Source organism: Myotis myotis, unplaced genomic scaffold, assembly GCF_014108235.1.
Source record: "Myotis myotis isolate mMyoMyo1 unplaced genomic scaffold, mMyoMyo1.p scaffold_m19_p_20, whole genome shotgun sequence".
Taxonomy (NCBI): Eukaryota; Metazoa; Chordata; class Mammalia; order Chiroptera; family Vespertilionidae; genus Myotis; species Myotis myotis.
Window position 1 is genome coordinate 25112631 of NW_023416325.1, and position 26840 is coordinate 25139470.

The 26840-nt window shown below is 55.0% G+C and overlaps 1 protein-coding gene across 2 annotated transcripts in view; it reads right to left on the reverse strand.

Annotated features, from left to right (window-relative positions):
* GRIK4 (glutamate ionotropic receptor kainate type subunit 4) overlaps positions 1–26840 on the reverse strand; it is a 241974-nt gene that overhangs the window by 67189 nt on the left and 147945 nt on the right. For both annotated transcript variants that reach the window (XM_036354352.1, XM_036354351.1), the window contains 2 exons: positions 24115–24168; positions 3393–3554 (listed from right to left, as the gene is read on the reverse strand). In XM_036354352.1, coding sequence (XP_036210245.1) covers positions 3393–3554; positions 24115–24168 — 216 coding nt within the window. The remainder of the gene's footprint in view (positions 1–3392; positions 3555–24114; positions 24169–26840) is intronic.

Consider the following 26840-nt stretch of genomic DNA (forward strand, 5'->3'; position numbering starts at 1 on the left):
GCCTCCCTTCCCATGTGTGGGTGCCTGCCTCTGGGTTGTCTCTGTTCCTCCGAAGTATTCAATCCCCCAAATGCCTCAATCTTCATTTAAAATCCTGTCCTCTTTCTTGGCACCAAAATGTTGCTTGGCAAGAAATCCTCAAGTTTCCTGTGTTTATATTTTCATTGGTTCTTCATTGTTATGTTCCCGTGAGCTGTTTGTACATTGTTTAGGGGAAAGGCTATGAATTAAGATGAGTCTATCTGACTCAGAAAGTTGTGGCTCGGTTTCTCCCCATCCCTGAAATAGAACAGAAAGCATCTCCTACACACGGCCACCTCCACGGGCAGCCCAAGGCCCCCTTGGACGCCATTTGTCACTGAGCCTTCGCAGCTTGAACTTCACCCCCAATACGATACCAGGGCAGAAATTATTAAAATCTCACAGAATAGTTCTTACAGCCTGGGTTTTATTCAGTGAAATAAACACTTACAAACATCTGTTTTAGCATAAATTCTAATTACTTAATCTAACCGCATGTAATTTCAGTGCTTTTCCATGCTCTCATTCTGGGCAGCATGATCAATGGGGATGGCATAACCCAGTGCATGTTATTGCCACCCATGACACTCTTTCCTCTCATCGGCTCAGGGGAGAAGCACATTTGCAGCTCGCTGTCTGTCAGGCCCCTGGGGGTGCAACTTGCTGTCTATCGGGCCCCTGGGGTGCAGCCTGGGGGACTTTCTCTGCTGCTGCTCCTCAGTCAGCCACTCCCTCTCCTGGCCCTTCGAGCTGCCAGCAAACTCCCCACAGGGACCCCTGCCAGGGGACATGTCAGGTGAGGAAGGCAGAGAGGCTTGCACAAGTCAGGAGGAAAGAAATAGGAGAGAAGAAGGAACAGAAAGAGAAAGAAAGGCGGTTACAGGACAGAGGGAGGTGGAAAGGACAGCATGAGGAAAGGAGGGAGAAGAGAGGGATGGGAACTGAGATGGAGAGAGACAGGGAGAGGGCAGAGGGCCACGGAGGCGAGGAGAGAGGGGAGGAGAGTTGGTCCCCTGAGCTGGGGGCCCTGGCTGTTTGAGCAGCTGATGGGAGACAAGGTGGGACTATGCTCCCAGCTCCCAGCCAGTGGCAAAGCAGAGCCGGGTGGTGCTGGGACCTCAGCCCTGGAGGGGATGGAGGAGGCTGCTTTCTAAAGGTTGTTGCTAAGTGAGACACCTGGCGGGGGGGCAGGGTGAGGGGAGATGTGTGCTGGCACCTGTGGGCTCCTTCCACATTCTTTGATGTGAGTTCCTGTAAACCCTTCCTTCTTCTGGAGGCCACAGAGCCCTAGCTGACTGAGAGGCAATGCATGACCCCTAGCTGACCCCTAGCTGATGCTGAGAGGCACCAGCTACGTAAATGCTTGTTGTGAGATTAGGGGCTGGTGTTTAAATAGCATTTCTGTTGCGAAACCTTCCTGATACAGTTAGTAATGCCTACCCCGTGGCTGACACACAGGAGGTTAAGTTAGCTCATTCGATGCAGTTTATCTTCCTGATAATCCTCTGAGATGGCCAGGCACAATCAGCTCAAAATTACAGATCAAACATCCGAGGTCAATGGCTTGCACACCCTGAGCTCAGGGCCGGTCCTGCTGGCTCCAAGCCCAGCACACGACTCAGCCAGAGCACAGCCAGGAAGGCACTGCCTGCATCGGGCCTTGAGGGCTCTCCTCTCCGCCTGTGGTCCACGTGGCACCATGGAAGGGCTGTGACCCTCCGGAGGAAGTTGGAAAGGGGAGCAGGGACCTTGTGCTGCCCTCAGCAGGTGCCCGGTGAGGGTTGGTCTGCAATGGAGGGGAGGCAGTGATTTTCTTTCCTCTCCTAAGATGGCGTTCTGAGCCATTCAAGTCCACCGGCACCTCACTAGAATGCTGGGGTGATGGCGGCAGGCAGGAAGGGAAGGCCAGGACGGGCTTGTATCCCTGCAGGAGGACGCGCCTGGCCCATCATGACACTGGTGTCCCCAAGTCCTACCAGGGCGAGGACCTCCTTCCAAATCCTTCCTGTGGATTCTCACCTTTCAGGTCAAAACACCACATTCAATGCAGCGAGGGGTGCCCTGGACTCGGCTCTACGCCCCTCCCCATCGTTCTTCCCATCAACGCTCCCTGCTCTGCAGGTGCCCCCTCCTTCCTAAGGCTTCCCCCGCCACATAATGCAGCCGGCAGCGCTGGGTGGAAGGTCATTTTATCCTTCGGCCCACCCACTGCGAGGTCACCATCCTGGCCACCTACCACTTAGGTGCCCATGTGCACCGTCCAGCGTCGTCCTTGCCTCTGGACATGTCTTCTCAAAGCCAGGGCCACTCCCATGTTAAAGCCCAGAAGAGGACGCCACCCAGGAAGGCACCCAGTTCCTGCACCTGATTGTCTCCCATTTCTCTACATCGTCAACTCACATCCCACCTGCCTCCCTCGCCCGCTCAGTCATTCATTTGACAGACGCCCACTGGCTGCTTCATTTGGCCGGCCAGTCGACAGTGCAGTGTGCACAGGAGGGGTGGTCCTGGAGAAAGGCCAAAGGCAGTGGTCAGAACTGTGACCTGTGAACGGCCTGGCCTGGGCTCTGAGCCCACCTCCTCTGCTCCTGAGCTGTGGCCTGGCTGCTTCCTTCACCTTCTGGCCTCGGTACCATCATCTTAAAGCAGAGTCCCTGGCAGCAGCTCCCTCAGAAAGTTGTCTGATCATCACAGAAGCTGTCTGATGGGGCTTAACCAAAACCCAGCAAGGACAGGGCCTAGGAAGCCACCCCTGCCCGTCTCGTCAGAACCTGCCTTTTGCAAATGGACACAAGCAAACCCATGCCCCATCCTACATGAAAGGACGTCACACCCAATGGGGAACGGCAGGGACACCTTTGCTTCCACTCACACAGGAGGGAGCGGAAGTGTGAGGAGAACACGGTGAGGGCCCCGCGCACTCCTCTGGGTGAGCCCCTCCTCGGGGCCGTGGTCCAGGTGTGTGAGGAGCACTGGACCCGGAGTCAGACCCTCAGAATCTAGTTTTACGTGCAAAACGCCTGGCGTCTGCCCTTGAACGAGACCCCCACACCGCCCACTCCCATGTGGCCTGCGTTCCCCATCTGAAAAGTGAGGGACAGACGAGCTAAGGGATTTCCAGTAGCAATGTCCTTGGGTTCTAAACACGGGCAGTTCTCAGCAACAGTGCTGTCAGGAGTGTGGCCCGGGAGGCTCCCCGCACACTGTCCCCACATCTCCCCCCAGCGTGCTGGTGACACACACAGCATGGATGCGCTGTTTCCTGGAACCCCCTTCCAGCTGGGCCTGGAGAAGGCGGGCCCCAGGAGGCTTGTGCCCTGGCTGCCCACAGAGGGAGGCCCTAGCATCGGGAGGGCTCGGGTGGCACTCACTGCGGGCCCGCGGAAGGGTGCGTGGTCACAGTTCTCCTGCCAGGACTGGTTGAGGCTCTGTGCAAACTCTTGGAAGAAAGTGTGGGATTGGTTGAAAATGGAAAATCCCAGGATGTTGACACGGTCATCCACGAGGCTGTCCACGCTCTGGAGCGAGAACTCCTAGAAAAACCCAGTCAGGAGAGAGCAGAGTTAGGAAGGGGGACATGGGAGGGACTCGCTGGCACCACTCGCTGTCCCGCTGATCAGATGCACACTCAGGCCATTCCTCTGTTGGGCAGGGAGGCCCCAGCAAGGGCTGAGCTATTCTTCTGAGAGCAGGTGCTAGGAGAAGAGGAAATGAGCAGCAGGGTCCCTAAGAGCGTGTGTAGGGTTCGGGGAGGAGAGGAAGAACACTCATGTGCCTGATGGAGGCAGCAGTGTCACATGAGGTGCCCACCGAGCTATCGGGAACAGTGTGTAGGCATTTGCTGGGCAAAAAATGGGAACGGGCAACAGCCACTCAGGCAGAAGGCCCTAGGCCACAAAGGCTCAGCGGGGAAGAAGCGTGTGGCTCTTCCACTCGCTGCCCACAGTGCCCAGGGATAGCGGCATCACTTCTCAGAGTGTGGTCCAAGGAACCTGCCACCAGGCTCACTGGCAAATTTAACAGGAGTGATGCCTCTGGTGCCTACCTAGTGCCCCTGAAGCGGGGCTCTGGGGCGCGGCACTTTCAGCAGGTCCGCAGGCGTTACGCACTCTGAAATTTGGGGTTTACTGGGTTAGCACATAGGGTCCACAGGGTGGGGAGTGGTGAGAAATGAGCTGGACAGATTGGTGGGGCCGAGCCTGGGCAGTGCCAGCCGAGGAGCTGGCGCTCTGTCCTGTAAGCGATGGGACCCGAGGGGGCGGTCACAGAGAAGCCACAAGGATCAAATTTGCTTTCTTCAAACCTGCAGGCTGAGGACAGGGCTCCTTTATTATGTCATTTTCATTCATTACAACACTTGGGTGTCTACTGCGCACCAGGCGCAGGCGCAGGTCCGTCCCGAGGAGCGTGCAGGCTCCGGAGCCAGCGCCCGAGGAAGTGCCTGCAGCCGCCGTGCTGGGCAGGTGGGGCTGTCCTTCCGCGCAGGAGCCAGGGAGCTCCCCTCCGGGGCAGTGACATTCAGAAGCTCAAGGGGATTCTCCCAGAACCCATGTCACCTGGTCACCTGGCCCCAGCCAGGTCTCATCCCAGCAAACTAAAACCCAAGCCTGGGTCCCATGGAAGCCAGTCCGTGTCAAGGGAGAACAGCCCTCTCAGTGGGCTGAGCTTGGAGCCCCGGGCCCCTCTGTTCGCTGGGCGCCCCGCGCCCCTGGGCCCCTCTGTTCACTGGGCGCCCTGCGCCCCGGGCCCCTCTGTTCGCTGGGCGCCCCGCGCCCCGGGCCCCTCCCCGGGCCCCTCTGTTCACTGGGCGCCCCGCGCCCCGGGCCCCTCTGTTCGCTGGGCGCCCCGCGCCCCAGGCCCCTCTGTTCGCTGGGCGCCCCGTGCCCCAGGCCCCTCTGTTCACTGGGCGCCCCGGGCCCCTCTGTTCGCTGGGCGCCCCGTGCCCCAGGCCCCTCTGTTCGCTGGGCGCCCCGTGCCCCAGGCCCCTCTGTTCGCTGGGCGCCCCGTGCCCCAGGCCCCTCTGTTCGCTGGGCGCCCCGTGCCCCAGGCCCCTCTGTTCACTGGGCGCCCCGGGCCCCGGGCCCCTCTGTTCACTGGGCGCCCCGCGCCCCTGGGCCCCTCTAGCAGGCCAGGTGGCAGCGTGTGGATGATTCAGCTCTCTGATCCCGCTCTGAGAACAGCGCGTCATATGTGGTTCACTTTCGTGCAGGAAGTCCCTTTCATCACATGCTCATTTCGAGTGCCTCACACAGAGCCCGCAGCCAGCAGGCTCATGGCGGGTACAGACCCCGACAGCCCATTGCCACGCAGCCCGATGGGCAGATGCGGTGCCTGGAGCTCCTCCAGGACAGCGCTGCTCTCCTCGGTGGTCTCTCCCTGAGACTGAGCTCCCCCAGGCCCCTGCGCATCTTTGCATCCTCCCTTGGGTCTGTGCCAGGCAATGCCAGGACCAGGTTGTGCGGAGCGTCCTGTGCAGAGTCCAGCCACTCTATGCAGCTTGCAGACTGAAGATCCCTTTGGGAGATGCTGTAAAGATCCCTATGGAGACACCAGCCCCTGACACTCTGAGTTGCTTGATGATTCATTGTGTTTTGGGTCCCACCACGTTCCTGTTAGGGGAACGGAATGTGCCAGAGAACAGAGAGACTCCTAAGCTGATATTCTGTCCTAACATGGCAGCTGCCCACGTGCTGGGGATATCGCCAGCATGAGGCAGATGGCTAATGAGAAGGATGCATCTCAAGGGAGGGTGGCTGGGGCACCAGGCAGGCGGCTGCCGGCACACAGGGTCCTCACTGATATGGCTGGGTGGGGACCAGAGAGGTGTCCCCTCTCCCTTGCCTCCTGTCCTGTGGGCATCTGGCACCTCTCCTCCATCCTCTCCCCACATGCATGGCCTGACGGGTCTCAGATGCCCACAGACTCACTGTGGCGACTGGGGGCATCCAGTAGGTAAGGGCTCTGTGCTCAGATCCAAGTTCCTCACCACAGTGGTGTATGGCCTTAGGGAGGCCTTTAACTCTCTAGGCTTCAGGCGCCTGCTTTGTAAAGTGGGAACAATAAAGACAGCGACCTCAGAGGCCGTTTCAAGGAACATAAATATGCACGCACAGGCTTAGCATCATATCTGCACATGGGAAGTGCTCAACATGTGATAGTTACTGAAATGCTCTACGAGACCTTGGGAGTGCCGCCTTGGAGATCTGAGTTAGGAAGGTGTTTCCTGTCCTGGCCAGTTTGGCTCAGTGGATAGAGCGTCGGCCTGTGGATTGAAAGTCCTAGGTTCAACTCTGGGCAAGAGCACATGCCTGAGTTGCAGGATTGATCCCTAGTAGGGGGTGTGCAAGAGGCAGATGATCAATAATTCTCTCTCATCATTGATGTTTCTATATCTCTCTCTCCCTTCCTCTCTGAAATCAATAAAAATATATTTTTTTTAAAAAAGGGAAGGTGTTTCCTTTGAATGTATGTTTAGTAAGAATGAATGTTCACTGCACACTCCTAGGACAGCCCTTCTAGAAGTCAGCCAGTCTGTCTTCTGGCCTTTTCATTCCTACTTTCTTATCCCTCACAATTATATTCTTTTTTTTCAAAGTCCCCTTAAGATGAAAAGATCCAGAATCTTCCTTGATAACTCATTCCGTTTATAGTAACTCACGGGGGAGCTTGTAAAAGAACCACAGAGGCAGCAGTGTGTTTCTTATAACAGTGTCCCAAGGCACGCTGGGAGTCTCCTCCCTAAGCCCCCTCATTTATGAAATGCTTCTTGTGACTAAGCTTAGCCTGTCTGAATGAAACTGAACACTGGTTCCTAAACAAATATGGGAAACAGCTGCCAGTTTCTACACGATAACAACTTCTAAGCCAGTGCTTCCCAAAGTGTGTTCCCCAGGGAATTAGCTTTTCCAGGAGCCATTAATAAAAACTTCATAAAAAGAAAGTTTCATGATCAAATAAAGTTAGAAAGCATTGTATGAGATATCTGCCTCTTTAAGATTCACATTTATCCCCATGTAGTGCCTCACAGATGTGCAACATGGAGCTGCAGCTGGATTCTGGTTCACCTTGCACTTCCCAGCACACTGCCCTTCCAACCCACTATCCTACCAGCACACTGCTCTTTCCAACACACTGCCCTTCCAGCACACTGCCCTTCCCAGCACACTGCCCTTAAAGCACACGGCCCTTCCCAGCACACTGCCCTTTGCAGCACACTGCCCTTCCAGCACACTGCTCTTAGCAGCACACTGCCCTTTGCAGCACACTGCTCTTCCAGCACACTGCTCTTCCAGCGCACTGCTCTTCCAGCACACTGCCCTTCCAGCACACTGCCCTTCCAGCACACTGCTCTTCCAGCACACTGCTCTTTGCAGCACACTGCCCTTCCAGCACACTGCTCTTCCAGCACACTGCTCTTTGCAGCACACTGCCCTTCCAGCATACTGCCCTTCCATCATACTGCCCTTCCAGCACACTGTCCTTCCAGCACACTGCCCTTCCAGCACACTGTCCTTCCAGCACACTGTCCTTCCAGCACACTGCTCTTTCAGCACACTGCCCTTCCAGCACACTGCCCTTCCAGCACACTGCTCTTCCAGCACACTGCTCTTTGCAGCACACTGCCCTTCCAGCACACTGTCCTTCCAGCACACTGCCCTTCCAGCACACTGCCCTTCCAGCCCACTGCCCTTCCAGCACACTGCCCTTCCAGCACACTGCCCTTCCAGCACACTGCCTTTCCAGCCCACTGCTCTTCCAGCACACTGCTCATCCAGCACTCTGCCCTTCCAGCCCACTGCCCTTCCAGCACACTGCCCTTCCAGCATACTGTCCTTCCAGCACACTGCTCTTCCAGCACACTGCCCTTTCTGCACACTGTCCTTCCAGCACACTGCCCTTCCAGCCCACTGCCCTTCCAGCACACTGCCCTTCCAGCACTCTGCCCTTCCAGCCCACTGCCCTTCCAGCCCACTGCCCTTCCAGCACACTGTCCTTCCAGCACACTGCCCTTCCAGCACACTGCCCTTCCAGCATACTGTCCTTCCAGCACACTGCCCTTCCAGCCCACTGCTCTTCCAGCACACTGCCCTTCCAGCCCACTGCTCTTCCAGCACACTGCCCTTCCAGCCCACTGCTCTTCCAGCACACTGCCCTTCCAGCCCACTGCTCTTCCAGCACACTGCTCATCCAGCACTCTGCCCTTCCAGCCCACTGCCCTTCCATCACACTGCCCTTCCAGCACACTGCGCTTCCAGCACACTGCTCTTTGCAGCACACTGCCCTTCCAGCACACTGCACTTCCAGCACACTGCTCTTTGCAGCACACTGCCCTTCCAGCATACTGCCCTTCCATCATACTGCCCTTCCAGCACACTGTCCTTCCAGCACACTGCCCTTCCAGCACACTGTCCTTCCAGCACACTGTCCTTCCAACACACTGCTCTTTCAGCACACTGCGCTTCCAGCACACTGCCCTTCCAGCACACTGCTCTTCCAGCACACTGCTCTTTGCAGCACACTGCCCTTCCAGCACACTGGCCTTCCAGCACACTGCCCTTCCAGCACACTGCCCTTACAGCCCACTGCCCTTCCAGCACACTGCCCTTCCAGCACACTGCCTTTCCAGCCCACTGCTCTTCCAGCACACTGCTCATCCAGCACTCTGCCCTTCCAGCCGACTGCCCTTCCAGCACACTGCCCTTCCAGCACACTGTCCTTCCAGCACACTGCTCTTCCAGCACACTGCCCTTTCTGCACACTGTCCTTCCAGCACACTGCCCTTACAGCACACTGCCCTTCCAGCACACTGCCCTTCCAGCACTCTGCCCTTCCAGCCCACTGCCCTTCCAGCCCACTGCCCTTCCAGCACACTGCCCTTCCAGCACACTGCCCTTCCAGCACACTGCCCTTCCAGCATACTGTCCTTTCAGCACACTGCCCTTCCAGCCCACTGCTCTTCCAGCACACTGCCCTTCCAGCCCACTGCTCTTCCAGCACACTGCCCTTCCAGCACACTGCCCTTCCAGCCCACTGCGCTTCCAGCACACTGCCCTTCCAGCCCACTGCTCTTCCAGCACACTGCTCATCCAGCACTCTGCCCTTCCAGCCCACTGCCCTTCCATCAAACTGCCCTTCCAGCACACTGCTCTTCCAGCACACTGCTCTTTGCAGCACACTGCCCTTCCAGCACACTGCTCTTCCAGCACACTGCTCTTTGCAGCACACTGCCCTTCCAGCATACTCCCCTTCCATCATACTGCCCTTCCAGCACACTGTCCTTCCAGCACACTGCCCTTCCAGCACACTGTCCTTCCAGCACACTGCTCTTCCAGCACACTGCTCTTTGCAGCACACTGCCCTTCCTGCACACTGTCCTTCCAGCACACTGCCCTTCCAGCATACTGCCCTTCCAGCACACTGCTCTTCCAGCACACTGCTCTTTGCAGCACACTGCCCTTCCAGCACACTGCCCTTCCATCACACTGCCCTTTCAGCACACTGCTCATCCAGCACTCTGCCCTTCCAGCACACTGCCCTTCCATCACACTGCCCTTCCAGCACACTGCCCTTCCAGCCCACTGCCCTTCCAGCACACTGCCCTTCCAGCACACTGCCTTTCCAGCCCACTGCTCTTCCAGCACACTGCTCATCCAGCACTCTGCCCTTCCAGCCCACTGCCCTTCCAGCACACTGCCCTTCCAGCACACTGCTCTTACAGCACACTGCCCTTTCTGCACACTGCCCTTCCAGCACACTGCCCTTCCAGCCCACTGCCCTTCCAGCACACTGCCCTTCCAGCACTCTGCCCTTCCAGCCCACTGCCCTTCCAGCACACTGCCCTTCCAGCACACTGTCCTTCCAGCACACTGCCCTTCCAGCACACTGCCCTTCCAGCATACTGTCCTTCCAGCACACTGCCCTTCCAGCACACTGCCCTTCCAGCCCACTGCTCTTCCAGCACACTGCCCTTCCAGCCCACTGCTCTTCCAGCACACTGCCCTTCCAGCACACTGTCCTTCCAGCCCACTGCTCTTCCAGCACACTGCCCTTCCAGCCCACTGCCCTTCCAGCACACTGCCCTTCCAGCCCACTGCTCTTCCAGCACACTGCTCATCCAGCACTCTGCCCTTCCAGCACACTGCCCTTCCATCACACTGCCCTTCCAGCACACTGCTCTTCCAGCACACTGCTCTTTGCAGCACACTGCCCTTCCAGCACACTGCTCTTCCAGCACACTGCTCTTTGCAGCACACTGCCCTTCCAGCATACTGCCCTTCCATCATACTGCCCTTCCAGCACACTGTCCTTCCAGCACACTGCCCTTCCAGCACACTGTCCTTCCAGCACACTGTCCTTCCAGCACACTGCTCTTCCAGCACACTGCCCTTCCAGCACACTGCTCTTCCAGCACACTGCTCTTCCAGCACACTGCTCTTTGCAGCACACTGCCCTTCCAGCACACTGTCCTTCCAGCACACTGCCCTTCCAGCATACTGCCCTTCCAGCACACTGCCCTTCCAACACACTGCCCTTCCAGCACACTGCCTTTCCAGCCCACTGCTCTTCCAGCACACTGCTCATCCAGCACTCTGCCCTTCCAGCCCACTGCCCTTCCAGCACACTGCCCTTCCAGCTTACTGTCCTTCCAGCACACTGCTCTTCCAGCACACTGCCCTTTCTGCACACTGTCCTTCCAGCACACTGCCCTTCCAGCCCACTGCCCTTCCAGCACACTGCCCTTCCAGCACTCTGCCCTTCCAGCCCCCTGCCCTTCCAGCCCACTGCCCTTCCAGCACACTCTCCTTCCAGCACACTGCCCTTCCAGCACACTGCCCTTCCAGCACACTGCCCTTCCATCACACTGCCCTTCCAGCACACTGCTCTTCCAGCACACTGCTCTTTGCAGCACACTGCCCTTCCAGCACACTGCTCTTTGCAGCACACTGCCCTTCCAGCACACTGCCCTTCCAGCATACTGCCCTTCCAGCACACTGCCCTTCCAGCACACTGCCCTTCCAGTACACTGTCCTTCCAGCACACTGCCCTTCCAGCACACTGCCCTTCCAGCATACTGTCCTTCCAGCACACTGCCCTTCCATCACACTGCCCTTCCAGCCCACTGCTCTTCCCGCACACTGCCCTTCCAGCACACTGCCCTTCCAGCCCACTGCTCTTCCAGCACACTGCCCTTCCAGCCCACTGCTCTTCCAGCACATTGCCCTTCCAGCACACTTCACTTTCCAGCACACTGCCCTTCCAGCACACTGCACTTTCCAGCACACTGCCCTTCCAGCACACTGCACTTTCCAGCACACTGCCCTTCCAGCACACTGCCCTTCCAGCACACTGCACTTTCCAGCACACTGCCCTTCCAGCACACTGCACTTTCCAGCACACTGCCCTTCCAGCACACTGCCCTTCCAGCATACTGTCCTTCCAGCACACTGCCCTTCCAGCACACTGCACTTTCCAGCACACTGCCCTTCCAGCACACTGCCCTTCCAGCACACTGCACTTTCCAGCACACTGCCCTTCCAGCACACTGCCCTTCCAGCCCACTGCCCTTCCATCACACTGCCCTTCCAGCACACTGCTCTTCCAGCACACTGCTCTTTGCAGCACACTGCCCTTCCAGCAAACTGCCCTTCCATCATACTGCCCTTCCAGCACACTGTCCTTCCAGCACACTGCCCTTCCAGCACACTGTCCTTCCAGCACACTGTCCTTCCAGCACACTGCTCTTCCAGCACACTGCCCTTCCAGCACACTGCTCTTCCAGCACACTGCACTTCCAGCACACTGCTCTTTGCAGCACACTGCCCTTCCAGCACACTGTCCTTCCAGCACACTCCCCTTTTCAGCACACTGCCCTTCCAGCACACTGCCCTTCCATCATACTGCCCTTCCAGCACACTGTCCTTCCAGCACACTGCCCTTCCAGCACACTGTCCTTCCAGGACACTGCCCTTCCAGCATACTGCCCTTCCAGCACACTGTCCTTCCAGCACACTCCCCTTTTCAGCACACTGCCCTTCCAGCACACTGCCCTTCCATCATACTGCCCTTCCAGCACACTGTCCTTCCAGCACACTGCCCTTCCAGCACACTGTCCTTCCAGCACACTGCCCTTCCAGCATACTGCCCTTCCAGCACACTGTCCTTCCAGCACACTCCCCTTTGCAGCACACTGCCCTTCCAGCACACTGCCCTTCCATCATACTGTCCTTCCAGCACACTGCCCTTCCAGCACACTGTCCTTCCAGCACACTGCACTTTCCAGCACACTGCCCTTCCAGCACACTGCACTTTCCAGCACACTGCCCTTCCAGCACACTGCACTTTCCAGCACACTGCCCTTCCAGCACACTGCACTTTCCAGCACACTGCCCTTCCAGCACACTGCCCTTCCAGCACACTGCCCTTCCAGCACACTGCTCTTCCAGCACACTGTCCTTCCAGCACACTGCCCTTCCAGCACACTGCACTTTCCAGCACACTGCCCTTCCAGCACACCGCCCTTCCAGCACACTGCACTTTCCAGCACACTGCCCTTCCAGCACACTGCCCTTCCAGCACACTGGCCATGGAGCCTCTCACAAGCCATGGCTGCCTCTCAGTTTCTTCTTTCAGACACACATTGGGAGATGCTGCTCCAAACACAGTGAAACATGCATTATACACCCAAGTTCAGATGATGGAGAGGGATTTTTCATAAACTTAACACATTCCAGGACTGGAGCGGATTAGAGTCCTGGTTCCTGCCCACCACAAGCTCTAACTCAGAATGCACAACTCCCTCTCTTTTTCAGGCCCAGCTCCCCAGCCTCAAGGCCTGGCTGCCACCCCTTAACTAAATGGCAGACAGGGCTGGGAGCGCTGGGCTGAAGCAGGTGCGCATAGATCTTGATTCTCTCCTTATGAATATGCTGGGAAGAGAAATCCTAAGGTCCCCTCCCAAGGATCTGGATGCCATAGTGGCAGCACCAGAGAGGGAGCAGAGGGTGAGGAACAGAGAAATGGCCACCTGGCGAGGCTGGGGGATGGGGGCGGCTGAGCAGCGGCGAGACCCAGGCCTTCCCAGCCTGCCTGGCATCGGGGCAGCCTGTGTTCCCACAGCCATCTGCTCCCGGGAAGAGGAAGGCAGAACACTTCACCCTGCAGCTGTGACTGTCTCCATCCTGTGACTCCGCGACTAAATAACTATTAACTGTGAACAGAAGCTCAGGGTCAAGCTGACATGAGACATGGTGGACACTGTGCTCCTCACCGAGGCCCTGCACCCCCATTAAGATCAGCCTCCTTCCCAGCCACGGGGTCGAAACCTCTCTGTCCAGGTCCTAGCTCATTAGCCTCAGGCATGTAGCGACCCAGTGCACCGCCCCATCTCACCAGCAGTGCAGCAGGCTGTTGAGGAAGGTGAGTGGAGCTGTCAATCAGCAGTCTTGGCCTGCCCCATCTCTGTAGCAGGGCCAAGGATGGGCTCCCGCAGCTGGCAGCTCGCTGTCCAACATGCTCAAGGTCACTCAGGAGGTGTGACCAGGGAAGGATTCAGGGCACTGGTCTCTCGGATGACTCCCACAGCAGGAGGGAAATGCACATAATAGATTTTTGAGATCTTGACCATTTTTGCCTCATTCATTTCATAAATCCACAAGCATTCCCTCTAGGACACTCATCGTGTGTTCGGCACCAGAGACAACGCTGAGCAGGCTGGTCCCTGCTCACAAGGTGCTCATTCTCAGAGGCCAGTTGGAGGCACGTTCCCCCAAATGGTCAGTATAAGAGCCAGGAAGGCAGGCAGAGGTGGTCCCTTCTGCCAGTATTTCTGTTGCTTTTCCTAAGCTGAGGGCTGATTGCAAAGCTGAGGTCTGAGAGATGCTGTCATCAGTCACTGCCATCTTGGCACACATCAGGCTCTGAGGAGATGGGCTGGACCTGGGTCACAGAACAGGACTTCTGGGCAAGGGCGAGGGAGAGTCAGGGAGCTGCCCTACTCAGGCAACCTGGACAGCGAAGGGCACTGGAAAGATAGGCAACCCAGGCAAGAACAAGGACACGCATGAAGAGGAAAGTCAAGCACTTCACATGGGAAACAGGAAGGCGGGAGACTGCATCCAGCCATTTACCACCTCTTCATCCAACCATGAAGCAACAGCGTTTGAGTCTATGGAGCCTCTAGACTTTCCTCAGAGGAGGAAGGACTTGGCCCGGCTGTCAGTGACGGGGGCAGCCAAGGCTAGATCCTGGGCCCTCCATGCCAACTCCTCTGCTGAAAACGCCGGCAACTTTGCAGGACAGATTGGTCTTCTGGGACCGGGACCTTCCTTAGTGGCTCTGGCTCCCCTCTTAGTCACACCCCGGCTCCACCAGGGCAGGCTCCGTGCTCTTCCTCATGCCCATGCCAGGCCTCTGCCTACATGTCACATACTCCCATTCTCATTCCTAACCAGCTTTTGTAAGCTCCTCACCCAAGGATAATTTTTTCTATTGATTTCTAGAGGGAGTGAAAGGGAGGAAGGAGGGGGAGAGAGAGAGACACTGACATGAGAGAGACACATCAATTGGTTGCTTCTGCATGTGTCCTTCTGAGGCTGGGGAAACTGCAGCAAGGTAAGTGCCCTTGACTAGGAATGGAACCCACTGATGCTCTAACCACTGAACAACCGGCCAGGGCTCTAACCAGCTTTTAATAAATGATTCAAAGAAAGCCATACCTGTAAACCTTTCTTTAAGCCCTCTCTCCCCCTAGCACCAAAGGCCACCTCCTCTGGGCGTCGGCATCTCTCATTTGCAGACTGAGCGCTTTTTAAGCCACATCCCAATGTTGCTTGCATTCCCCAGCACACAGTAGGCATTTAATAAATGCTTGATGAATAAGTATAGTTCATTTTAACATTTGCTTAATCATGTCTGACTAATCATAATCCTATAACCTGGGCCAAGGACTTCCCGCTGTCAGCCAAATGCAAAGACTAATTCTTCTGTCGATGCCTCCCGGATCTCCTTCCAAAGATCCCTGCTGCTCGTGTCTCCTAAGCACACCCTCCTCTGACGGCCAAGGTCAGAGAGCACGTACAGGAGGCGTAGCAGCGGGAGAGAGCACAACTTTGGAGCAAAGTTTCTCTTTCAGGTGCTGTGGTATCCATGTATGTCACGGTCAGATCTGCCACCACTCGGGGTCTGCATTCGGTGGGTGGTGCCTTGGGAGCTCAGACACATGGGGACGCTCACTCCGTTACTCTTTTTCTAGCTGCACTAAAAACATATTTATTCACCAAAGCGTACTGTGCTGGGCAGTGTGTTCCTCCTAAAGGCTCAAGAGAACTGAAATATGTGGGCAGTCTTAGTAATTTTACAACCAACTACACTTCAGAGTCAACTGCTCCAGCACTTAGAAAGGTGTCTGACTGATGGATGTGGCTCTTGGCCAGCTCCGTGAGTGCAGGCGTGCGTGTGTGTGTGTGTGTGTGTGTGTGTGTGTGTGCGTATGAATGCATCCATGTGTAGGGGTATGTGTGTATGAATGCATGTATGTGTAGGGGTATGTGTGTAAGAATGCATGTATGTGTAGGGGTATGTGTGTATGAATGCATGTATGTGTAGGGGTGTGTGCATATGAATGCATGTATGTGTAGGGGTATGTGTGTATGAATGCATGTATGTGTAGGGGTGTGTGCGTATGAATGCATGTATGTGTAGGGGTGTGTGCGTATGAATGCATGTATGTGTAGGGGTATGTGTGTATGAATGCATGTATGTGTAGGGGTGTGTGCGTATGAATGCATGTATGTGTAGGGGTATGTGTGTATGAATGCATGTATGTGTAGGGGTGTGTGCGTATGAATGCATGTATGTGTAGGGGTATGTGTGTATGAATGCATGTATGTGTAGGGGTGTGTGCGTATGAATGCATGTATGTGTAGGGGTGTGTGCGTATGAATGCATGTATGTGTAGGGGTGTGGGGGTGCTTTTGGTAAATGACTACAAGATAATGAAGAGGCTCACGCACCCTGGGAACTATAGTTCCAACTGGGTAAGAAGCCAATTTTGAAATGTCCCCAATGGCTTCAGAGTTTCAGAAAGCCAGAGGCAGGCAGCAAACCAGAAAACTGAGGTCTAAGGATGGAAATACTCAACATGAAGTGGGCAAAAAGCGATGGAAGGTAAATAATGTTGACTAGCAGCTCACTGAGGTTTTTAAATTTTCCATGTTCTTTACAAAATGATCCTGTAAGAATTATTCCAATTTACAAAAGGAAAAACAGACTCCAACAGGTTGAACAATGTGCCACATATACATCTGATACATGGCAGGGCCCAGATTCAAAGTCAGGTCTTCTTCGATCTGAGGCTCTTGCTGCCTCCATTAAGCCATGTTTCCATCCTCTGTTTCAACAGTCAGGAGGCTCACACAACTTCACGTGCCAAGCCCCAGACAATTTCATAATGACCTTTAAAACCTGAAGGGGAGGTTTTTTTTCAAAGACCTTTGGGTTCTGGCTTCCCGAGTGAGGTGCAGATCCTGGCCCGAAGAGGCCACGTGACCAAGGCCAACCTGAGCAGATTGTGGCCAGTGGAGCAAGCAGCCCAGGTGACAGGCCACAGTACAAGGAGTCACACCGTCCTTGGTCTCCTCTGCTTCTTCCTACCTCAGTGGTCGTTCTTGGTGCCAGCCCTGGCCTCAGGTCTTGACATTGCTCTCACTCATTAGGACCCTTGGAAATGTGGCTCTTGAACCCTGAACTAACCCCCTTCATTGCCCTGCACACCCTTCATTCTACTCTGTCCAGCCAGCATGAAGGAAGGCACTCCAGATTGAGTAGTTATTGTGTGGTCCGCCTGGCTGAGCTGCAGGTCTTCATGCTCATGGGCTTAGAGGGGATGAGCTGAATTCCTGTTGGATGCAAGGAGGTGAGCTCTCTCACCTGGCCAGCCCTTCTAGCCCTCGGACTATAATGTTGTGAACTGCTCCATTCATCCACTCAACATATACTTACTGAGCACCCACTATGTGCCAGTAGGCCACTCAGGTTATAGTGATGGAGCTCAAAGTCTGGCAGAGGAGTCAGCTATGGAAGGAGTTCCCACTTGAGATGATGCTACAAAATGCAGAACACAGGGCTCTGTGAGAGAGTGTGCCAGTGAGTTCAACCGGGGTGTCAGGGGAGACCTCATTGAAGATGTGACATCAAAGCAAGGCCTGAAGAGGAGTGGGGTTGGCTTGCCAGAAGAAGGGGCAGGAGAGGTGGGTAGGAGCACATCACTTCCTCCTCCGGAGTCAGTTCCTTCCCTCCCTGTCTGCCCCCAGTCCCCTATCTGTAATAATTTTAGCAATTTCAATTACTTATGACTCATCTCTCTGATAAAGCTTTAGAGAAATAAACATAGGATCCATCTGCTTAACAATAACATAGACACAGAGGATAATACTTTCCTGCATATATTCATTCTGCCCAAATAAAATAGAGACGGTGCATGGGACCATCTTTCTGCAGGACGCCCCGGCTGGCTGCATGGGGAACCCCAGCAGCTGTTAGCTAACTCGCAGCTGCTTCCTCAGGCCATGCGGGCCTCTGATCAAGGGATTGTTCCTCCTTGGAGTGCCAGCTGAGGGTGTTATGACTTGAAATGCTCCCAACAGTGTATAGGATGGAACAAGTCCAGGACTGGAAAGACCCTCAGAGACCACTTCGTTCTGCCTCATAATGTTAAGGTAAAGAAACAGAGTCCTGTGAAGAGACTGGGCTTGCCTGGAGTGGACACGGTCAAGTGAGGGGGGAAGAGCTGCTGCGGATCCATGATCGGGCTCCACTACCTCGAGCAAGACAGCACACTGGCTGAGCTGCGGCTCGCTCATCCTTAAGATGAGGGTAAGGCAGTGCTCTCCGCTGGGCGACTGTGAGGCGTAGCGGAGAGGCGCTCGTTACAGAACTTTCCATGCAGAAGATATTCGTTGGATGAATGTCATCCCTATGACTGTGTCGCCCAGCTAGTCAGTGGCAGGGCTGCAACTAGAAGCCCTGCTGCTGCATGGCCCGCCCTCACTCCGGTGAGACGCCCTACTGTGTGACCCTTCCCACGCCGTCCCACACCAGCGCTGGGCCCTTCTCTCTAGGTTCCCCAAGGAAACTCTGAGGTGCCTGCCTCCTATATGGCACAAGTGGCAGCCTGCCCTCCGGCATGGTAGTGGTACCCAGAGCTCAAAGCTCTGGCCCCACCTGGCACATGGTAATAACACGGTGGTCATGGTGTCCATGCAATGCTGGCAGCAGCCCTGGTGGCCCACAGGCCACACAGCCTCCTGCTTTTGGTGCCCAATTAATTCTTGCATTTCATTGACATATCATGACTTTTGACCCCTGCCCTTACCTCTCCTCACTTCTTCCTACCTGGGTGGCATCGCCCTCCTTCGGCCCAGGCCCCTCTGCTCTCTGACAGGGACTGGGTGACTGTGCTTTCCTTGTGGGCAGTGATGTGCCTCTTTCTAGGCTCGCTGGGAGCTGGGCAACCTTTTAGGTTTATGAGCTCAGATCACCCTCTGCCTCTGCCTCTGATCTGAAAGGCAGCTCTGCCATCTCAGTGGCTGACTCGGCTTTGCCCAGAGGCCGGACTCTTCCGTCGTTTTCCGTCGTCTTATAGACAACAGTTTCTGAGCCAAACCCAGAGGCCAACTGGACAGACTCCTTCCAGATTAACAAGCGGAACAAGCACAGCGAACCTGTACCCGCCCCATGCAGGCCCCTGGAGATGCCACAGGACCACGGGCCACCTACTGCACGGAGTAGCCAGAGCGGCCCTGTGAGCGGTGAGGGAGCTGACACCTTTGTGAGGAACCGCTAATCTCCATGTCTAGGACCCGTTTCCCTCTAAACAGACATGCCAGAGCATAGGATGCTTATTGCTCTTCCACATGCATGAAAGAGTATCTGATGATTAATAACTTCATGTGGCAGATATTGCCAGAAATCACCACACACCTTTCCTCTCCCACCTGGGCAGGCAGCAGGTGAAATTTCCCAGTCTCCCTTATAGGTGGTTGCGGGCACACGACTGAGTTCCAGCCGTGGAAGTGGGAGGAGAAATACCAGTGCCCCTCCAGGCCTGGCCCACACGCCCTCCTGCGCCTGACCTCCCGTGTCCCCATCCCTGGCTTCTAGGGACACATTTATATGTGGGAGGAGCCTGGGCCCTGAACGCCCTACGGAAGGCTGCCCGCTGACCAGGACTCTCTTTTGAAACTTCAACTGAGTCAGAAACACACTTCTACTGTGTGAAGCATGAGATTCGAGGGTTTATCTGTTACAGCCGTGGACATTACCTATCAGAGACCGTGCTATCAATAGCTAACTTTTCATTTTCTCAGATTTTAGCAATGGATATCATTACCCACACTGTACCCGTGAGAACCCAGGACCCTCGGAGCTTTGGGCGCACGGTGAGCGAGTGCCTGACTGGGGACTTCCCCAGGTCTACCCACCTGAATGGCTGGGTTCTCATACACCAGCCTTTTTCTCTCAGTATAAAGCTTCTTAATCACGTCTCAACTTTAGCCATGTGGTCTTGCTTCTTTCCATTTGCAAAGTCCAAATAGTAATAAACACATCTGAACTCTTCAGACGCACTAAGTTGTTTTATTATCATAAAAACAAATAATGACAAATATTGGTGAGGACATGGAGGGACTCACACCCTCATAAACTACTGGTGTGAACAGAAAATGGTGCTGCTGGAAAACAGTTTGGCCATTCCTGCAAAATTAAGCATATAATTCCTGTCTGAGCCTGCATGTCCACTTCCAGGAATCTGCCCACAGGAGCTGAAAGCCGGGGCTCAGACAGATTCCTGCCCTTGTTCATGCAGCCAAAGCGAGAGGCACCTCAGCTGCTGAGTGGCCTAGTGATAATGGAGCTGATATTCATTAATGCCTTCCACAGCCAGGTTCTGCACTCGTGTTTCTCAGTCATTTTCTCATTTAACCCTCACAGCAGCTCTAGCAGAAGGTCCTGCTTTATCCCCACTTATACCCTCAGTGGTCTCATCTGTAAGCAAACACTCATGCTACCCACCTCATTAGTGGCATCCACACAGCAGCTAGCTTATGAGTGTAGTATTCTTAATATTTCACAGCCCCTTCCCTCACTAAAGGCCACTGTGAAGCAGCTGCTGTGTGGAGAGCATCTCCTGAGGATCTCAGGTGAGTCGTTGAGGCTCAGAGAGGTTAAGTAAATTGCACAGGGTCACACAGCAGATATCTACCTAATGCCAGGGCCTGGGTCTTCCCGACTCACTGTGATGGCCCTGACATAGCTAATCTGAGTGCCTGCTGCATCCTGTGGCAAAATTTAGGGAAATGGGACATGATGGGTCCCTGAGAAATTCAGAGAAGGAATAAATAAGAATTAAAGCTCAATGGCATCTGTATTTGGGGGGAAGGGACTAAAGAAGTACAGACGATAACTCACTATCATATATATAATTTTTTTTTCCGGAGAGGAAGGGAGAGGGAGAGAGAGATGGAAACATCAATGATGAGAAAGAATCATTGATTGGCTGCCCCCTGCATGCCCCCCACTGGGGATCCAGCCTGCAACCCAGGCATATGCTCTGACAGGGAAGTGAACCACGATTTCCTGGTTCATAGGTTGATGCTCAACTACTGGGCCACACTGGCCAGGTGCATTACCCTCTTTATGAAGCCTGGCCCGCTCTGCGCTAGCCCGACTCCCACTGCAGCTGGGGGGAAAGAATGGACTTCAAAATAGTTTCTTCACTCCTCGCAGAGGGTCTGTCCATTCCAGAAAGCCCAGGCCCCGAGGTGCTTCCAGACTCTCAGTGACATTCACAATGGCACTGCCTCTGTGTGCTGGACTATTACACCACCACCATCACTGCTGCTGTTCCTGCTCTGCCTCCTCTCCCAGGTGCTCAGACGGTGTCACCCTTGTTAGCTCCAGGCCCAGAGAACTCGGACGCATGCTCCCAGGGCTCCCCTGGCCTGTGCCCACCCACACGGAGAAACGCGCTTGGAAAGCGGGAAGTGTTGTAATGCAATCTCCCTCATCCTCACAGTGGCCCCAGGTTACACATGAGAGGACGGGGCTCAGCTCATCAGTGTGACTCTCCAAGGCACCCAGTGAGCCCGACAGAGGGGCGCTTGCTGGGTCTCCTGACTTCACAGGCCAGTGCTTTTCCACCAGAAAAACCACCCGGATCACCATCGTCATCACTTCTGAGAAGAGGGAGGGTGGCACACAGCATTGGTGATGCTGTCTCCTTAAAACTCTCTAAGCCAAGCACCTCCAACTCCTTATTCTTGTTACTGTGCTGGGAACTCATACTCCAAACGCCTGGCCTCCCCCCACGAGGTCACCCCTGTGTCGCCCTGCTTCCCAGCATCTTTCGCTGCTTCCTGGGGAGCAGCCCTGGCCGCCTGGCACACGCAGCAGCCCTGGCCTCCTGCCCTCTCCTCTCTCCTCCCCGGGCTCCCCAAACGGGACACAGCTGCATTTTACTCTCTCTTTTCTCTCCTGCCCACTTTCAGGGCACCCCCCCCCCCGCCCCCCCCCCGTGCCTCCTTACTTTAAGCAAAAGCTTTTGTCTTGCACTGGGAATCATCTAATCCTTTCTCCCTTCCACATGCTACCTAACACGGCTGCTCTAATGTACAGCCGTGTTAGATAGAAAAAATATACACATAAGCAAAGAAGGGCCTGGCGTTTGACATGCTGAGGGGTGGGGCCTGTGGGGGATTTTGGTGCTGGATCTGGTGCTGCTCGCCCCGACAGCGCTCTGTAGTTGCATGTGTGCTGTGTGAGGTCTTCACACGGGGCTGGACTTCCAGGAAGCCAGTCCAGCAGGGGGCAGGAGTGTGGGGAGCTGGGCAACGGCTGGGGAGGGAACCCCGATGCTGTAAAGAGGCCCCCTGGGTTTTTCAGGGGCTTTCAGCTCTGGGAGCAGAGGTCTGTGGAGGCGTCAGTGTGAACAGCCCCATCGCCGCCTGCAGAGAGCGCTGCTCACAGGACAAGAACAGGACCCCGCAGCCCAGCGTTTCCTGGGCAGGCACCGCCCACGCCGCACAGGGCAATGCCCAGACCCCGCCCCTGCACCCCGGGGACGTATCCTATCACATACGCTGACCAAGGAAGTTTAACTTTTATGTAACCTTTTCCTCCTTAAGATTTAAGAGTTAAATCTGTGAGGTGAGATTCTGCTCGCTAACATACTTGTATCCGCTTTATATCTTCTAATGGTTATTTTCATGGAGAGAGGTGGTTAAGCAATTAACAACGATCACCGGCAGGGCTGCCCCAGAGCAGCCCATGTGGTTCAAGTGAGTCCCTTTTCCCTACGCCTGCCATGTGCCTTTGAACCCCAACCATGTGGGTGCTGGTTCCTGTCCCAGAACCTTCTTCCTTCCTTGCTTATCTAGAAAAGCCCCACGGACTTTCAGGGAGCAGCTTAATATCTGCTTCTATGGGGCCTTCTTTCCTTCTCCTCCTCCTTCTCCTAGTCCTCTTCCTCCTCCTCTTCTTCCTCCTCCTCCTCCTTTTCCTCCCCCTCCTCATGCTCCTCCTCTTCCCCCTCCTCATGCTCCTCCTCTTCCTCCTCCTCCTCCAAAGACTGCCCCAGGTTGATCGAGTGGCCCCTGCTTTAGGGTGTAGACCATTTTGTACACATCTAATAGAATTTACCACTTTGCACAATGGATACTTTGCATTTTCCAAGGCAAATTTAGTTTCTTATTCTCATTTTAATCCCTAATTCCTGACGCAGTGCCTGAAACATCAAAAGCACATCTGGATGAAGGGGTCACTTGAGTGATCTCAAGATGTCATTCATTTATAAAATAAAACAGACTTCTTCTCTGAATGACTGCTATGATGGCTCTATCGGTAACAGCCAGAAACTGGAAGCAACCAAAATGTGTCTCAATAGGTGGGTACATCCACACCAAAAGTCCAGTCAGCATGGATAAGGAACAGACAATGGACTCACATAACAACCTGGTGATTCTCAAGGGCACGGCGCTGGGAGTGACAACAGTTAACCTCAAAAGGTCACTGTGTGATTGCATCAAATAGCATCCTTGAAGCTATAAAACAATAGAAATAGAGAACAGAGTAGGGAGAGTGGGGATCAGGGTGGTGGTGAGGTTATAAATAGTAGCACAAGGGAGATTTTTGTGGTGATTAAATAGTTTTGTATCTTGATTGCAGTGGGAGTTACACAAATCTACACATTTTGAGAGATGTGCCATTTGCTATCCTAGTTTTGATGTTATTGTAATTAAATAAGATGTCACACCTGGAAGAAACCGGGTGCATTTCCTTTGTGACTTCCTGTGGTTCTTTTATTTTATTTCACATAAAAAGCTATAAAATTCTTCTAAAAACCCATTCTCTGACGTAATTCTCTCTAGTTGAGTGCCTGTACTTCATAACAACCTTTCTCTCTTCTTACTGATTCACAATTTCAAAACGCCCCACATACATTAAATCACATCTTTTTAAAATGCAGCAACTCCATGACGCAGCTGCTCTTACCCCGTTTTACCGACCGAGGCTCGGCACTGGCTGGAGGGCACAGAGTCGGTAGGTGGCAAAGTTGGTGCCTCCACCTCACCCAGTAAAATGTCTACCGACTTCTTTCTCATCTGCAGAGGGGGGGTTGGAAGACACGGTCTCTGACGGTGCATCAGCGATGACACCTCGGGCCACATGCACTTGCTGTGGCCTCGCTGTCCTGCGGGAACCAGCACCCGGCTCTGGCGGGGCAGGAACCGGCAGCCAGCAGCGGGCCTCCCAGGGCACTCCTCTCCCAGGGGAGGCTGTGCTGTGTAGCACGTGGCACTTGGACGGAGGGTCAGACTCTACAAATCCCTGTTCTCCCAAGACGAAGAGTCACTGAGGTGAGTGAGAATGCAGTAGTTCTTGAACTTCCATGTTCCTAGGACACCCTGCCTATCGGGCTGGCCTCTGCTTCTATTTTCCTGTCCCCACCTCCTGGGCTTCATTCTGTGCCGCCCCCCCCCCCCCCGCCCCTGACTAAGGACACTCTCCATGCCAAGGGAGTGGGCTGTGAAAATGTCTTACCAGATTAGTGAAGATGTACGTGTAATAGGCTGACACCATCCCTAGCTCAGCTGCCTGCAAAGGGAAGAGAAGGAGATTAGAGAGGAAAGCGATGTCCACTAGAAGTGAGGGAGGAGCAAGTGCTCCGTGGCTGCCGCTCGCCCAGCTCACTGGCCTTCGCTCCAGGCAGAGGAGAACACTGGGATCTCTTCTTATTTTGCCCTTGACCTTGAAGGACGGGGCACAAAATCACTGGCCTCTAGAGCAGGTCTCCCCACCTCCACCCCACTCCCACCCACACAGTGACTCGCAAAGCAGCTGCTGTCCTCATGCACAACGTGGATAGGAGCAGGAATCCTGGGAAGCAAAACGACTGTGAGGAGAACGAAGCAGGTAACAAGCCAGGCTGTGACGATCACCTCCACACCTGCTAGCACTGGCAGTGGCTGAGCCACGGCCGTGGTGCTGAGCCGGGGACTCGTCTCACTTGGGCGAACTGAGGAGGCAGCATCGCCTCCCTGTCTGACAGCAGAGGAACTGCAATACCAGAGGCCCTATAACTTGTCCAAGTTCACAGGCCTCATGGATGGAGACACTGACAGTAAAGCCAGGTCCCCCACCCCCCAGAGGACTGCAATATGAATGGAAATCCTGCTGGAAATTCTGACACAATTTTCTCAGGAGCCAAGGTGTACCCAGAGAGGCTGTGGGTTGAAGGCAATTCCCAATGAACCCCATGCGTGTCAGAATGCAAGGAGACAAGACGCCTGGCCTGTGGTCAGGTGGAAACAGGGGGCTTCTGCATTAGTGAGAACCAAGCTGTCGGGACGGGACGCGCCTCAACCTGGATCACAGCACACAGTGTGGTGTCCCCGCAGGGTGAGACGGCGGCTTCAGCACAGCTTCCCTTTGGTCTCATCTCTGCAGCAGTCATGCATGCTCCTCACCACCCTCCCGGGGGCAGTGTGCCCGGCTGTGTGTGACACTCTCAAAACCAATGAGCAGATCCAGTAAATAAGCCCAGCTCCCCAGGCCTGTCCCTCCCTCCGCAGATGGCAGGTTCCTAATGTGCCTTCCTCTCTGGCCACTGTCATGGCTAGGGAGGTGCCGGGGAGAAACACCCTGTGATGATCCCGCTTTCCTGTTTACCCCCCCGAGCAACTCCCATAACCCTGGGGGCATTCTTGTAGGACACCCCCATCTCCCTGAAGAGCAGGCTGGGTAATGACATTGCCACCACTCCAGTGGAGATGCTGTGCAGAGCCTGGGTGACTGGGCAGGGGCATGTGGGGTCATGATAGAGCTCAAGGCTCCTAGTTGAGGCCCTCACTTCCCCAGCAAAGCTCCATTTGCTCCTCTTCTTCTGAGAGGATGACGTGTCAAGATGCCTGCCCCCACCCCTCCCCACTGCCCAGGCTGGTGGCAGCCACCTGGAGGCAGGAGTGGGCTGGGGCAGGAGGCCGAGAGAGAGCACTGTTAGATGGTTAAACACATTTTGTGAAGTCTGCTGTCCTATAGATAAAAGACAAGAGAGGCTTGGTTTTTAGGACTGAGTTCTCTGTAAATATAAAAGTCACTGCCGGAACAGCCACTCGATAAGAGGAGGGCTTACTCTGCAAATCCTCCTGAAATTGAGAGACAGCAGATGCGGCCACACTCGGGGCCAGGCTCAGCAGCGCACAAGGTCCCAGAGTGCCTTGTGCTCTCTGCTCATGCTGCCTTGCCCACTGAGCCCGCCCCCCCTCCTGAGGGCCCTCAAGGCTGGCTCTCATTCTGTGCAGGGGAGCTTGGGGCCGGGGGAGCATGGGGCTGACCCAGGCCTGGTGCCAGGCCTGCTGCCGGGGCCACTAGGAAGTCACCTGGGAACAAAGAGTGCAGGCTTTGAGGTGCCTCTCTGGTCATGCTGGTCAGTGTGGCTCCCAGGTCACAGGGCTGCGGCCAGTAAGTCATCTCGGGAAACTGCCGCTGGCCCTTTAGAACCTTTTGCTACTAATGACCTTCACAGGCCAACTGTCCTTCAAAAGCACGGGCATTACAACATTAAAAATCCTCTTAAATGACAATAGGTGGCGTTGGCAAGGTTGCTGTAAGACACCCACACAGCTGGTAGAACTCTCAATTGTTATGGACTTTCTAAAAGACAATCATATCGAAATCCTTCAAACGTGCATACCTGTCACTCAGTAGTTCCACTTCTAGAAATCTATGCTAGGAGAGTATTCGTGAATGTGTGTAACATTCTTTATACAGAAAAAGGTTAAAACTAGCCTGCATCTCCAATAATAAAGCAATCTATACTAATAAAAGGGTAATATGCTAAGGAGACCAGGTCAACCAGCCATCTTCCGGATGTCCGACTTCCTTCCAGACAAAGCCACGGTGGTGGGGGCCAAGGCAGAGGCTGTTAGGGGCAATCAGGCCGGCAGGGGAGGGCCACTGGGGGCTAGATCAGGCTGGCAGGGGATGGCAGTTAGGGGCAATGAGGCAGGCAGAGGCAGTTAGGGGCAATCAGGCCGGCAGGGGCGGGAAGTTAGGAGCAAGATCAGGCTGGCAGGGGAGGAGAGTTGAGGGTGAGGTCGGGCTGGCAGGGAAGGCAGTTGGGGGCAATCGGGCCAGCAGGGGAGCAGTTAGGCATCGATCAGGCTGGCAGGGGAGTGGTTAGGGGTGATCAGGCTTACAGGCAGAAGCGGTTAGGAGCAATCAGGCAGGCAGGCAGGCGAGTGGTTGGGAGCCAGCAGTCCCAGATT